The sequence below is a fragment of the Pan troglodytes genome, chromosome 18, assembly GCF_028858775.2.
Source record: "Pan troglodytes isolate AG18354 chromosome 18, NHGRI_mPanTro3-v2.0_pri, whole genome shotgun sequence".
NCBI classification, from domain to species: domain Eukaryota; kingdom Metazoa; phylum Chordata; class Mammalia; order Primates; family Hominidae; genus Pan; species Pan troglodytes.
Genome location: NC_072416.2, coordinates 35,224,862 through 35,237,526, shown reverse-complemented (window position 1 = coordinate 35,237,526; position 12,665 = coordinate 35,224,862). Strand labels below are relative to the sequence as shown.

The 12,665-nt window shown below is 51.3% G+C and overlaps 1 protein-coding gene across 2 annotated transcripts; it reads left to right on the top strand.

The window, feature by feature from the left end:
• The first annotated feature begins 5,989 nt into the window (after window positions 1-5,989).
• On the top strand, window positions 5,990-7,692 carry PYCARD (PYD and CARD domain containing). 2 transcript variants are annotated; one of them, XM_001158687.8, is made up of 3 exons: window positions 5,990-6,765; window positions 6,979-7,035; window positions 7,337-7,692. In XM_001158687.8, exons 1-3 carry the CDS (start codon window positions 6,492-6,494, stop codon window positions 7,591-7,593), a joined length of 588 nt encoding a protein of 195 aa, XP_001158687.1. In that variant the 5' UTR covers window positions 5,990-6,491; the 3' UTR covers window positions 7,594-7,692. The 2 variants fall into 2 exon arrangements, with proteins under 2 accessions (XP_001158687.1, XP_001158625.1); XM_001158625.8 differs by lacking the exon at window positions 6,979-7,035 and having other exon boundaries at window positions 6,188-6,765.
• Window positions 7,693-12,665: the final 4,973 nt, after the last annotated feature.

The window sequence follows — 12,665 nt, the reverse complement described above, 5'->3', positions numbered from 1 at the left end:
AGGGCTAAGTGACTTGCCCAACGTCCTGGCAGTCTGTGGTCCTTCTTGCCCCAGGAGAAGCAATCTGGCTCCAGTAATCAAGGTGTTACTTTGTTGTGGGGGTGGGGGTCACACCCAGGAAGCAGGCATCCTAATTCCACCAACCACTCTGGCTCCTGTCCAGGGGGGCAAGGGTGAGCCTGGGCTGAGAACTGGAGGCTCTTTCCTGCCAGGGGTCAAAACTCAGCTCTTGGAGCTCGCATCCAGAAAGAGGGGAGGGTCAGACCGGGCACGGTGGTTCACGCCTATAATCCTGGCACTTTGGGAGGCCAATGCGGGCAGATTGCTTGAGCCCAAGAGTTCGAGATCAGCCTGGGCAACATGGTGAAACCCCGTCTCTACGAAAAAATACAAAAATTAGCCAGGCATGGTGGCACATGCCTATGGTCCCAGGTGCTTGGGAGGCAGAAATGGGAGGATCACTTGGGCTTGGGAAGTTGAGGCTACAGTGAGCCGGGAGGGTGCCATTACACTCCAGGCTGGGCGACAGAGCCTGACCCTGTCTCCAAAACAAAAGCAACAAAAGAATTTGCAGTCTGCTCACAGAGCACATGCACCTGCCAAAAGATGTCACTTGTTCTCACTGAGCTCCGACCTGAAACTGCTGCAGGAGGGAGGCTTCCAGTTCTCCGAGAGAAACGGCTGCATTTCCCCAGTCCCTTGTCCCTTGCCTCCCTGTGACATCTCACCAAAGTGCTAACACTTGCTCTGAGGTGACGGCAGGTGACAATCACAGCCAGGAGCTTCCCCGTCTCCATCTGAATGTGTGTATCAGTAGGACGTAACTAGGGTCAGATGCCAGGGGCAAGCTGGGCCCCAAAGGAAGGACCCTGGGTGGTGATGCTCAGAAGTAAGGGGAGCTTCACCCCCACGGGGACTCACATGCTCACCTCCTCTCTACCAAGAAGCTGAGTGTGAGGAGGAGAGAGGCATCACTCACTCACACACACGCATATACACACACATACACACACTCCTGTAGGTGCATTTTCCTGCAGCCCCAAAGGTTCCGTTGAAAGCATCACATTTGTTTTACCTAAAGCAAAGGCCACCACATCCAAACAAGGGCTCTGGAGATGCAGGCAGGAGGCCACATGGCAAAGGGGACCCCTGCTCTGCGTTGTAGGGATTGAATCAGGCAATCATTTTTAAATGGATCAAACACCCAAAGCTCTTCCAACTCTACCAAAGTGAAAAGAGCAGGTTTCGATGATTCTAGATTCTAGGATTCTTGTGTCATTCTACAACAGCTTATCAAGGCTGGATCTGTGCCAAGCTCTGTGCTGGAATGTGACCTTAGACAAGCCCTTCCACCTCTCTGAACCTATCTTCTCATTTACAAAGTGGGGCCATGATTCCCTATCTCAAAGGGATTGCTATAAGGCTTAGAAATAATGCACGTGGGCTGGGCATGGTGGCTCACGCCAGTAATCCCAGTACCTGGGGGGGCCAAGGCAGGCAAGATTGCTTGAGCCAAGGGGTTCGAGACCAGTCTGGGCAACATGCCAAAACCCCATCTCTACTAAAAATACAAAAGTTAGCTGGGCATGATGGCTCACGCCTGTCATCCCAGTTACTCAGGAAGCTGAAGCACAAGAATCATTTGAACCCATGAGGCAGAGGTTGCAGTAAGGGGACATTGCACCACTGCACTCCAGCCTGGGTGACAGAGCAAGATTCTGTCTAAAAACATATATATTACAAAAATTGGCTGGGCATCGTGGTGCGCACCTGTAGTATCAGCTATTTGGGAGGCTGACATGGGAGGATCGTTTAAGCCCAGGAGGTCAAGGCTGTAGTGAGCTATAATCATGCCATTGCTCTCCAGCCTGGGCAACAGACTGAGACCATATCTCAAAAAAATAAAAAAAAAAAGAGAGAGAAAAAGAAAAAGAAAAGAAAGGAAGGAAGGGAAGAAGGGAGGGAGGGAAAGGAAAGAAAGAGAGGAAAGAAGAAAGAGAGGAAGGAAGGAAAGGGAAGGGAGGAAGGAAGGAAAGAAGGAAAGGAGGGGGGAGGAAGGGAGAGAAGGAAGGAAAGAGAAAGGAAGGAAGGAAAGAAAGAAGGAAGGAAGGAAATAAAGAGGAGATAGAAAGAAAGAGAGAGAGAAAGAAGAAAGAAAGAGGAGGGGAGGGAGGGAGGAAGGGAGGGAAGGAAGGAAGGAAGAAAGGGAAAGAAAGAGAAAGAAAGAAAGAAAGAAAGAAAGAAAGAAAGAAAGAAAGAAAGAAAGAAAGAAAAAGAGAGAGAAAAGAGAAAGAGGCCAAGTGTGGTGGCTCATGCCTGTAATCCCACTACTTTGGGAGGCAGAGGCAAGCGGATCACAAGGTCAAGAGTTCAAGACCATCCTGGCCAGCATGGTGAAACCTCATCTCTACTAAAAATACAAAAATTAGCTGGGTGTGGTGGTGCGCACCTGTAGTCCCAGCTACTTGGGAGGCTGAGGCAGGAGAATCGCTTGAACCTGGGAGGTGGAGGTTGCAGTGAGCCGAGATCACGCCACTGCACTCCAGCCTGGCAACAGAGCGACACTCCATCTCAAAAAAAAAAAAACAGAGAGAGAGAGAAAGGGAAAAACAAAAGAAGGAAAGGAGGGAAGGAAGGAAGGAGGCATGCAAAGGACTGCAGACTAAAGGCTTATTTCTATTATTTATTAGAAGAGGTGACTCCTAGGTTGGGTGTGTTGGCTCACACCTGTAATCCCAGTGCTTTGGGAGGCCAAGGCAGGAGGATCGCTGAGCCCAGGTGATGGAGATCAGCCTGGGCAACATAGCAAGACCCCATCTCTACAAAAAAATTAAAAAATTAGCTGAGCATGGTGGCATGCACCCGTAGTTCCAGCTACACAGGAAGCTGAGGTGGGAGGATCGCTGGAACCCAGGAGTTTGAGGCTACAATGAGCTATGATTGCGCACTGCACTCCGGCTTGGGCAACAGAGTGAGACCTCATCTCTAAAATAAAAGCAGAAAAGAAAAAGTGATGCCTGATGAACGTCAGAAGACAGGCGGGAACTCACCAAGTAGACCAGGAGGAAAAAGAGGCCGAGCAGAGAGCAGCCCCCACAGGGGCGGAGGTTCACAGATCAGCAAGCTGGAAGGGGCAGCTGAAGAGGTTGGCAAGGACCTTGAAGGCCAAGCCAAGGGCTTGGGACTTGAGTTTGAGGGCACTGGGGAGTCATGAGGGGGTCTCTGAGCCAGGCAGGTGCAGGATCATATGTGTGGGTAAGGAAGATGTATCCTTCTGGCCACAGTGCACAAAAGGAAATGGAGATTCTGGAAGGATAAAGGCCAGTGAGAAGGCATGATAAACATCCATGAGCCAAGGAACACTGGCTGTTGGACCACAAGTGCCACCCACGGTGAGGATGTTGGCACACAGCTTACCCCAGCCCACATGCTACAAGGATGGGGAGCAAGGCCAGGCACAGTGGCTCACACCTGTAATCCTAGCATGTTGGGAGGCCAAGGCAGGAGGACTGCTGAGCCCAGGAGTTTGAGACCAGCCTGAACAACATAGGGAAACCCATTCTCTATAAAAAATTTAAAAACTAGCCAGGCATGGTGGCACAACTGTAGTCGCAGGTACTCGGGAGGCCGAGGTGAGAGAATTGCTTGAGCCCAGGAGTTCAAGGCTGCAGTGAGCCACAATCCCTCCGGTGTACTCCAGCCTGGGCAACAGAGTGAGGTCCTGTCTTCAAAAGAAAAAACAAACAACAACAACAACAACAACAAAAAGGCTTTCAGCAGGGTAGCAGAGCACTGCTCCCCATCGTGGTTTTTGTTTGTTTGTTTTTGTTCCTGTTTTGAGATGGAGTTTCGCTCTTGTTGCCCAGGCTGAAGTGCAATGGTGTGATCTCAGCTCACTGCAACCTCCACCTCACGGGTTCAGGCGATTCTCCTGCCTCAGCCTCCCCAGTAGCTGGGATTACAGGCACCTGCCACCACGCCCGGCTAATTTTTGTATTTTTAGTAGAGATGGGGTTTCACTCTGTTGGCCAGGCTGGTCTCAAACTCCTGATCACCCACCTCGCCCTCCCAAAATGCTGGGATTACAGGCATGAGTCACCGTGCCCGGCCCATCCTGGTTGTCTTGTTTGTTTTTGAGACAAGGTGTCTGTTGCCGAGTGGCACAGAGTGCAGTGGCACAATCATAGCTCACTGCACCCTCAACCTCCTGGGCTCAAGTGACCCTCCGGCCTCAGCCTCCCAAAGCACTGAGATTACATGCGTGATGAGCCACTGCACCCAGCCATGCTGGAAGCTTTTGAATACAACATGCTGCAGGCATCACAGCCTCATTCATTCCTTCACTCAGCAAATCTTTACTCAGCACCTAATGTGTTCCAGATACATTTTTTTTTTTTTCAGATGGAATCTAGCTCTGTCACCCAGGCTGGAGCGTAGTGGTGCAATCTTGGCTCACTGTAGCCTCTGCCTCCCAGGTTCAAGCGATTCTCATGCCTCAGCCGCCCTAGTAGCTAGGATTACAGGCGCCCTCCACCACACCCAGCTATTTCCAGGTACATTCTTGACGCTAGGAATTCAGCAAAGAATAAGACAGTTAAGGTCTCCGATGCTCATAGGGCTCACATTTTAGAGAGGGATGAATGTCCAATAAGCATATAAACGTATAATATGTCAGGGTCGTATGACTACAAGGAACAGTGATTGTTACAACCCAGATGAGAGGGAAAAATAAAGGATTCCAAATATCCCCCTTGGGAAGTAGAGTCAGGATTCAAACAAAGAACTGTATGGCTTCAAGTTCATGGTCTTTAATCTCCTGGAGGCTGTCTTTCTTTTTTCTTTTTTTTTAATCAGTGTTGACCAGGTTGGCCTCGAATGTGTAGCCTCGCCTCCCCGAGTGCCAGGGCAACCGGCCTGAGCCACAGCGGCTCCCAAAGGCTGTCTCTCTCTGAAGAGCTTGTGTATAAGGCATAGCTTGCAGTTACTGGTATCCTCCCTTTAGCCACAAGGTCCATTCATTCGTTATTCATTCTGGAACCGTTTACTGAGCACCTACTATTTGTCAAGCCCTGTTCTGGATGCTGAGTAGATAACGATGATCTGGACAGGCATGATTTACAGACAGGCAGGGAAAAGTGGTTTTAAACAAGTGCACAGGATTCATTACGCTTGCCATGAGAGCTACAGATACGTAGCTCATGTTATGAATTAGCCTAGGAAAAGCTCTAAGTCTGGTCTCCCAGAGAAAGTGACATTTAACTTGAGGCCTAAAGTTTCCCAGGCAAAGAGGGAAGAGATTTCAAGGCTGAGGGAACAGCATGTGCAAAGGCTTGGAGAGGTCAAAGGAAGCTGGCACACTTGAGAAACTGAGAGACCAGCGTGGCTACAGCTCGGAGATTGAGGGAAAGCAGGGCATGGCATAAGACAAGGCCAGGGAGGCCCACAAAGGTCAGACCAGCAGACCTCCCCAGCCATGTTAGGAACAAATTGAGGGCAGGACACGGTGCCTGGTGCCCATAATCTCAGCATTTTGGGAGGTGAAGCAGGAGGATCGCTTGAGCCCAGGAGTTCAAAGCTGCAGGGAGCGATGGTCGCGCCACTGCATTCCAGCCTGGGCAACACAGTGAGACCCCGTCTCTAAAAGAAAAAAAAAAAAGGAAGAATTTTAGGTACAGCACAGGTTCCAATGCTATCCCAAGCCCCTGGGCCCAGAGTGGCTGGCTCTCTACCCAGGATGCTCCCTCCAGTTGAGAATGTTCTCAACCAATAGCTCTTGTCATCACTTCCCAAGAAATTCAGCTCTTGGGATCAAATTCTGGCTCCCCTAGGAAGCATCTGGCAAGGTTTCGGGAGCCATCGGGTTGGCCATGTTATGCTGGAATATTTATAAGCACCGGAGGCTTATCCCCATGTCGTAGAAAATGAAACTGAAGCTCAGAGAGATTTGCACTCTCTGCCCTTTTGTACAACTCATTTTTCCCCAGTATGTGGAATTGAGGGAGCTTCACGCTTCTAGCTGTCATGATTCCAAGATTCTACGACATGTGGGAGAGGATCCTAAGGTTCGGGGAACCGCGGAGGTTTCGGGGTTCTAGAAATCCGAGGTTCTAAGCCTAGGTGCTCCAATAAACCCAGTGAGAGCCAGCCCAGGTTTCCGGTCTGTACTCGCTGGTGCAAGCCCAGAGACAAGCAGGCGCCACCCATGAGCCCCTCTGCAGCCCCCTCCCGGGTCCCACCTCGCAGGCCAGCTGGAGGGCGCGATCCTGGCGTCCCCCGACGGCCTGGGGCCCCAATCCAGAGGCCTGGGTGGGAGGGGACCAAGGGTGTAGTAAGGAAGCGCCTTTTGCTGGAGGGCAACGGACCGGGGCGGGGAGTCGGGAGACCAGAGTGGGAGGAAGGCGGGGAGTCCAGGTTCCGCCCCGGAGCCGACTTCCTCCTGGTCGGCGGCTGCAGCGGGGTGAGCGGCGGCAGCGGCCGGGGATCCTGGAGCCATGGGGCGCGCGCGCGACGCCATCCTGGATGCGCTGGAGAACCTGACCGCCGAGGAGCTCAAGAAGTTCAAGCTGAAGCTGCTGTCGGTGCCGCTGCGCGAGGGCTACGGGCGCATCCCGCGGGGCGCGCTGCTGTCCATGGACGCCTTGGACCTCACCGACAAGCTGGTTAGCTTCTACCTGGAGACCTACGGCGCCGAGCTCACCGCTAACGTGCTGCGCGACATGGGCCTGCAGGAGATGGCCGGGCAGCTGCAGGCGGCCACGCACCAGGGTGAGCCGCCCCCGTTCCCCTCCACCCCGTCTTTCCCCTCCACCCACACCAGCGCTTACCCCTCGGGCTCTTCCGCTTTCTGTTCCTCCTACCCCTAAACAAAGCTGCTCTACCGGAAAGGAGGCTCCCCGCGCTTGGCCTACCGACCAACGGGACCCCGGCCTCACGGCGGGAAGGGAAGGGAAGGGGATCACTTGGCCCATATCCTTCCAGGCTCTGGAGCCGAGCCAGCTGGGATCCAGGCCCCTCCTCAGTCGGCAGCCAAGCCAGGTGAGGCCTCCACACCCAGCCCGGCCCCACCGCACTCCTGCACAGCCTGCATCTGTGCTCCCGCAACCAGGGCAGGGCAGGGCAGGCACGGCTTGGCAACCCTGCGCACCCCACCCACCAACCCACACCCTGCGGGGGAAGGCAGACAATATTACCCTCATCCCACTGCATGTGGGGTCCTGGTGGGCCGCCCCCTGGAGCCCTGCCCCTGGGCTTGCAGAGGAATTCCTGAAGAACTCAAGTTCAGCAGGGACAGGCCCCACACCCTGGCTTCTGGCTCATGTTCTCCTCCCACCCCCAGGCCTGCACTTTATAGACCAGCACCGGGCTGCGCTTATCGCGAGGGTCACAAACGTTGAGTGGCTGCTGGATGCCCTGTACGGGAAGGTCCTGACGGATGAGCAGTACCAGGCAGTGCGGGCCGAGCCCACCAACCCAAGCAAGATGCGGAAGCTCTTCAGTTTCACACCAGCCTGGAACTGGACCTGCAAGGACTTGCTCCTCCAGGCCCTAAGGGAGTCCCAGTCCTACCTGGTGGAGGACCTGGAGCAGAGCTGAGGCTCCTTCCCAGCAACACTCCGGTCAGCCCCTGGCAATCCCACCAAATCATCCTGAATCTGATCTTTTTATACACAATATACGAAAAGCCAGCTTGAACTTGTGTGTTTTCCTGCTTCTAGCCTGCTGGCATGTGCAGAGCTCAGCTATGCTTCAGAGGCCACCCAGCCTCCAGCTCCATGTCCCTAGGGCCTCTGGCACCCCAAATGCTTCCCCCATCCTTCCTGGTATCGCCATGGAATATCCCTCCTCATTCACCAGGTGGTGCTCCTCCAGTGCTCCCTAAAGGGTCTAACCTTGCCGTTATAGATAACAGCCTGTGGCCCAGGTCCGAAGGTTAAAAGAGGCATGTACCAAAGGGCGCAAACTGGTGGGCAGCTCTGTCCAAGCCATTTAGAAACACACTAGTCTTCATAGCTCCCCTACCTTCCACATTTTCCACTGGAGAAAAATGCAGAATTAGAGAAATTTGCAGGGGGAGACACATTAGAGCATTATCTAAACATAGGACAGAAGAGCACAAGTCACCAAATTGCTCGAGGGCTCCTTCTGGCGCTGGCTCTTAACAGGCTTAAAGGCTCCCTCTGCCCCACCCCATCCCGTGAGGGAGAGGGTCATAGGTTGCACTTTGCTCAAAAAACATGCCAACCACCAAAGCAGATTTTCAGGAAATGAGTTGTGTGTGGTAGCTGCCTCTTTTCTTGATGCAATTTTTTTGGAGGGTTATTACTTATTCATTCATTTGAAAGGAACATTTAAAACTTTTTTTTTGAGATGGAATCTCGCTGTGTCACCCAGACTGGAGTGCAGTGGCGTGACCTCAGCTCACTGCAACCTCCACCCCCCAGGTTCAAGCTATTCTTGTGCCTCAGCCTCCCGAATAGCTGGGATTACAGGCCCCTGCCACCACACCTGGCTAGTTTTTGTGTTTTTAGTAGAGAAAAAGTTTCACCATGTCAGCCAGGCTGGTCTGGAACTTCGGACCTCAAGTGGTCCACCCGCCTCCACCTCCCAAAGTGCTGGGGTGCTGGAATTACAGGCGTGAGCCAATGCACCCGGCCACCTTTTTCTTTTTTTTTTTTTTTTTTTTTTTGAGACGGAGGCTCACTCTGTCACCCAGGCTGGAGTGCAGTAGCATGATCTCAGCTCACCGCAACCTCTGCCTCCCAGGTTCAAGCAATTCTTGTGGCTCAGCCAGTCAAGTAACTGGAATTACAGGTGCTTGCCACCCCACCTGGTTAATTTTCGCATTTTTAGTAGAAACGGGATTTTGCCACGTTGCCCGGGCTGGTCTCAAACACCTGACCTCCAGTGATCCATCCACCTCAGCCGCCCAAAGTGCTGGGATTAGAGGTGTGAGCCACCGGGCCTGCCTTCTTGATGCAATTTTTGCCTACAAAGGGAAATATGAGTATCTCTCTCCAGGAAACTTGAGGTCTTTCCAGAGGCTGTTTGGGAAAGCAGGAATCTAGGGCTACTTCCTGAGTACACTTTACAAGCAATCCTTTCTGGCCTTGAAGAGGATTTGCAAAGCAATGGGCAGATACCAAGGAGGCCCTGAATCCTATCCTTAGGAATCACCAAACAACCACTTTCCAACCTCACTGCCCCACCAGGCTTATCTCTAATTACATCTTATCTGCAACACGCCTCCTACCTCGTCCTCCCTGCCTCTAGCTCCAAGAGCCTGAGAAATCCAAACTGATCATGGGAACAGACTCTCACTTTTTTTGAGACGGGATCTCATCTGTTGCTCTGGCTGGTGTGCAGTGGTGTGATCATGGTTCACTGCAGCCTCAAACCCCTGGGCTCAAGCAATCCTCCAGCCTCAGCCTCCTGAATAGCCGGGACTACAGGTGCATACCACCATGCCCAGCTGACTGTCATTTTTAACAGGACACCTAAACTCTCCTCCTAACCTGGCACTTAACCCCATGCAACCTCTCCTCTCCTCACATACCCACGATCCCACCACTATCTGCTCATACCAGGTGCCCTTGCACATGCTGACCCCTTTATCTCTGGACACCTTGACATCTTCTACCTGCCCCAGACTGCCCATACGCATGCGTTCCTCTGGGTTTCAGAGGCTCTTCCCAGTGTCTCTGTGGCAATGCAAACCATGTGCTGGTCTACCTTCACAGAAGACTCCACCACTCCCCTGCTTAAATGGACGCTTAAATGGAGACATCTTTTCAACCTCTGTAGAAGTGCCTTGCATGTAGAAAGTAATATATGGCAGTTACTGTGTATCTCTAGTATCTAACAGGATTTTTTTTAAACTTCACAGGAACCTAATCATTCTCCTGACATGGGGCCAAAGGTAACACATCCTTGCATGACAGACATCCTTAGAGTCGCTACAAAAACCAGTGCAGGCCTGAGGGAAGGAAGTGGTTCCAAGAAAGTTTCCCTAAGATAAAACATTTCTTGGGGCTTCCTTTTTCCTTTGGGCTGTGGGAGAAAGAGTCCTACCAGAAGTCTCCTCAGATTTTAGGCATAGCATAGTGGTTAAGGACAGAAGTTCTATAGCTAAAGAATAGAGGTTCAAGTCCCTGCCCCACCTCTCACTAGCTGTGTCAGCATCCCCTCTAAAGTGGGAGTGACAGGAATCAGCTCATCCCCTAACAGCAACTGGCTCATGGCAAGTACACCTCAAAAGAGTTAGCAATCACCTCCACTAGGACGATTCTGCTCCTAGCCCCTCAATGGCTTAGAACTGTATCTGGGAACCTGTGCTATCCCAAGAACAATCTAGAGTGCCCCTCTGGCAGCACCCCCAAACTCGTTCTGTCACTCCCAGTCCTAGTAGTGGCTCCATGGGTGTGGAAATCCCAGCCCCAGTCCGGATGGCCCCAGACAACTCCAGCATCTTGGGACACATCCCAGATAAGCTGAAGGGCAGCCACTGCAAGCGGTAACATTCCTGCCAAGACCCAGAACTGGATTTCAGAGACATTCAACAAAGTGAAGGAACAACTCAAAATCACCTTCCCCTAACACCTGAAGGGCTTTCCCATGCTTCTCTGAGGCCCTGCAGGAACCAAATCCCATCCCTGTGCTAGGAACTCCCTCCATGATGGTCCAGATCTCCCCACACCAGCAAAAATCCCACAAAGAGGACAGCATCCTCTTTTTTGCTCAAACCTCCCATTTAAGCTTCACAAGACTTACAAAAAAAAAAAAACAGAACAGAAGCCAGTGTTGACTGGGCCTCTGCTAATTACAAAAACCCACACGCAGGGCCCTGTCTTCCTTTTCCTTAGCTCCTAGCCAGCATTTTATATAGAAATATAATCCTAGCACTTAGGGACGCCAAGCAGAGAGGATTGCTTGAGCTCAAGAGTTTAAGGCCAGCCTGAACAACACAGTGAGACCTCATCTCCACAAAATAATTTTTAAAATTAGCTGGACATGGTGGTTCATGCCTGTAGTCCGAGCCACCGTGGCTGAGGTGGGAGAATTACTTGAGCCCAGGAATTGGAGGTTGCAGTGAGCTGTGATCATACTACTGCACTCCAGCTTGGGCCACAGAGCAAGACCCTGTCTCAAAAAAATAAAACGGGGGTGAGAGAGGGAGAAAGATGAAAGTTTTGTACAAAGTTCCCCTTCAGAAATAATTTGACTCTGCCAAACTCTAGAACGTTACTCTAAGAGAGGTGTTGAACCAACAGCATCATTATCACCAGAAAGCCTGTCAGAAATGCTTTCTTTGCGGGGAGGGCAGGGGGACAGTCTTGTTCTGTTTCCCAGGCCTGCGGGCTGGAGTGCAGTGGTGGGAACACAGCTCACTGCAGCCTCAACCTCTCCAGCTGGGACCACAGGTACATGCCACCACACTTTTTTTGAGATGGAGTCTCATTCTGTCACCCTGGCTTGAGTGCAGTGGCATGATCTCAGCTCACTGCAACCTCCACCTCCCAGGTTCAAGCAATTCTCCTGCCTCAGCCTCCCAAGTAGCTGGGATTACAGGTGCATGCCACCACGCCTGCCTAAATTTTGTACTTTTAGTAGAGGTGGGCTTTCACCATGTTGGCCAAGCTGCCCACCTTGGCCTCCCAAAGTGCTGGGATTACAGGTGTGAGCCACCACGCCCAATTTTTTAAAATTCTGGTAGACAAAATGTTGCTTTTACCCAGGTTAGTCTCAACTCCTGGGCTCAAGTGATCCTCCCACCTCGGCCTCCCAAAGTGCTGAGATTACAGGAATGAGCCACCGCACTTGGCCTGAAATGCGTACCTTGAGCCCCACCTGGACCTACTGAGCTAGAATCCATGTTGACAAATTATAAAGTTCAATTTATAAATTAAGCACAGGAGATTATTATACTGTACTGAAACTGTGTAAGGTGAAACCATAGGTAAGGGAGGATTCCTCTGTATATATATTTTTTTATTTTTTTAAATCTGTGTGTGTGTGTGTGTGTGTATATATATATATATATAGGTATAGATAGATAGATAGATAGATAGATAATCCCCCTCAAGTTATAGAGGATGTGGTTCTAGCCATCTCAGACTGACAGGTTTGCGCACCCCTGCCCACAAGAGTAGGGATTTGCCTTGTTTCCTCCTCAAGGGCACAATAAACAGGATGGGTCAACTTTCCCTCAAACTCTGGAAAATCAAAACCAAAAAACAAGCACAACAAGCCTAGGTCTCCTTTTATTAATTTACTTATTTTTTTGAGAGTCTCGCACTGTCGCCCAGGCCAGGGGGCAATGGCACGATCTTGGGTCACTGCAACCTCCACCTCCCGGTTTCAAGCGATTCTCCTGCCTCAGCCTCTCGAGTAGCTGGAATTACAGGTGCCTGCCACCAGGCCTGGCTAATTTTTTGTATTTTTAGTAGAGACAGGGTTCACTATGTTAGCCAGGCTGGTCTCAAACTCCTGGCCTCAGGTGAGGATCCAATATTTCTACAACAAAAAATCCTGGTCAGATGTGCTGGCACAACCCACTTGACAATACTTTCTCAGCTTGTATATGCCAGCGCCACTGAAGATTGTATTTGCATAAGAAGGTGAACACAATTGTAGAAATATTCTTCTAAGTCAAATTATTTCAAAACAGC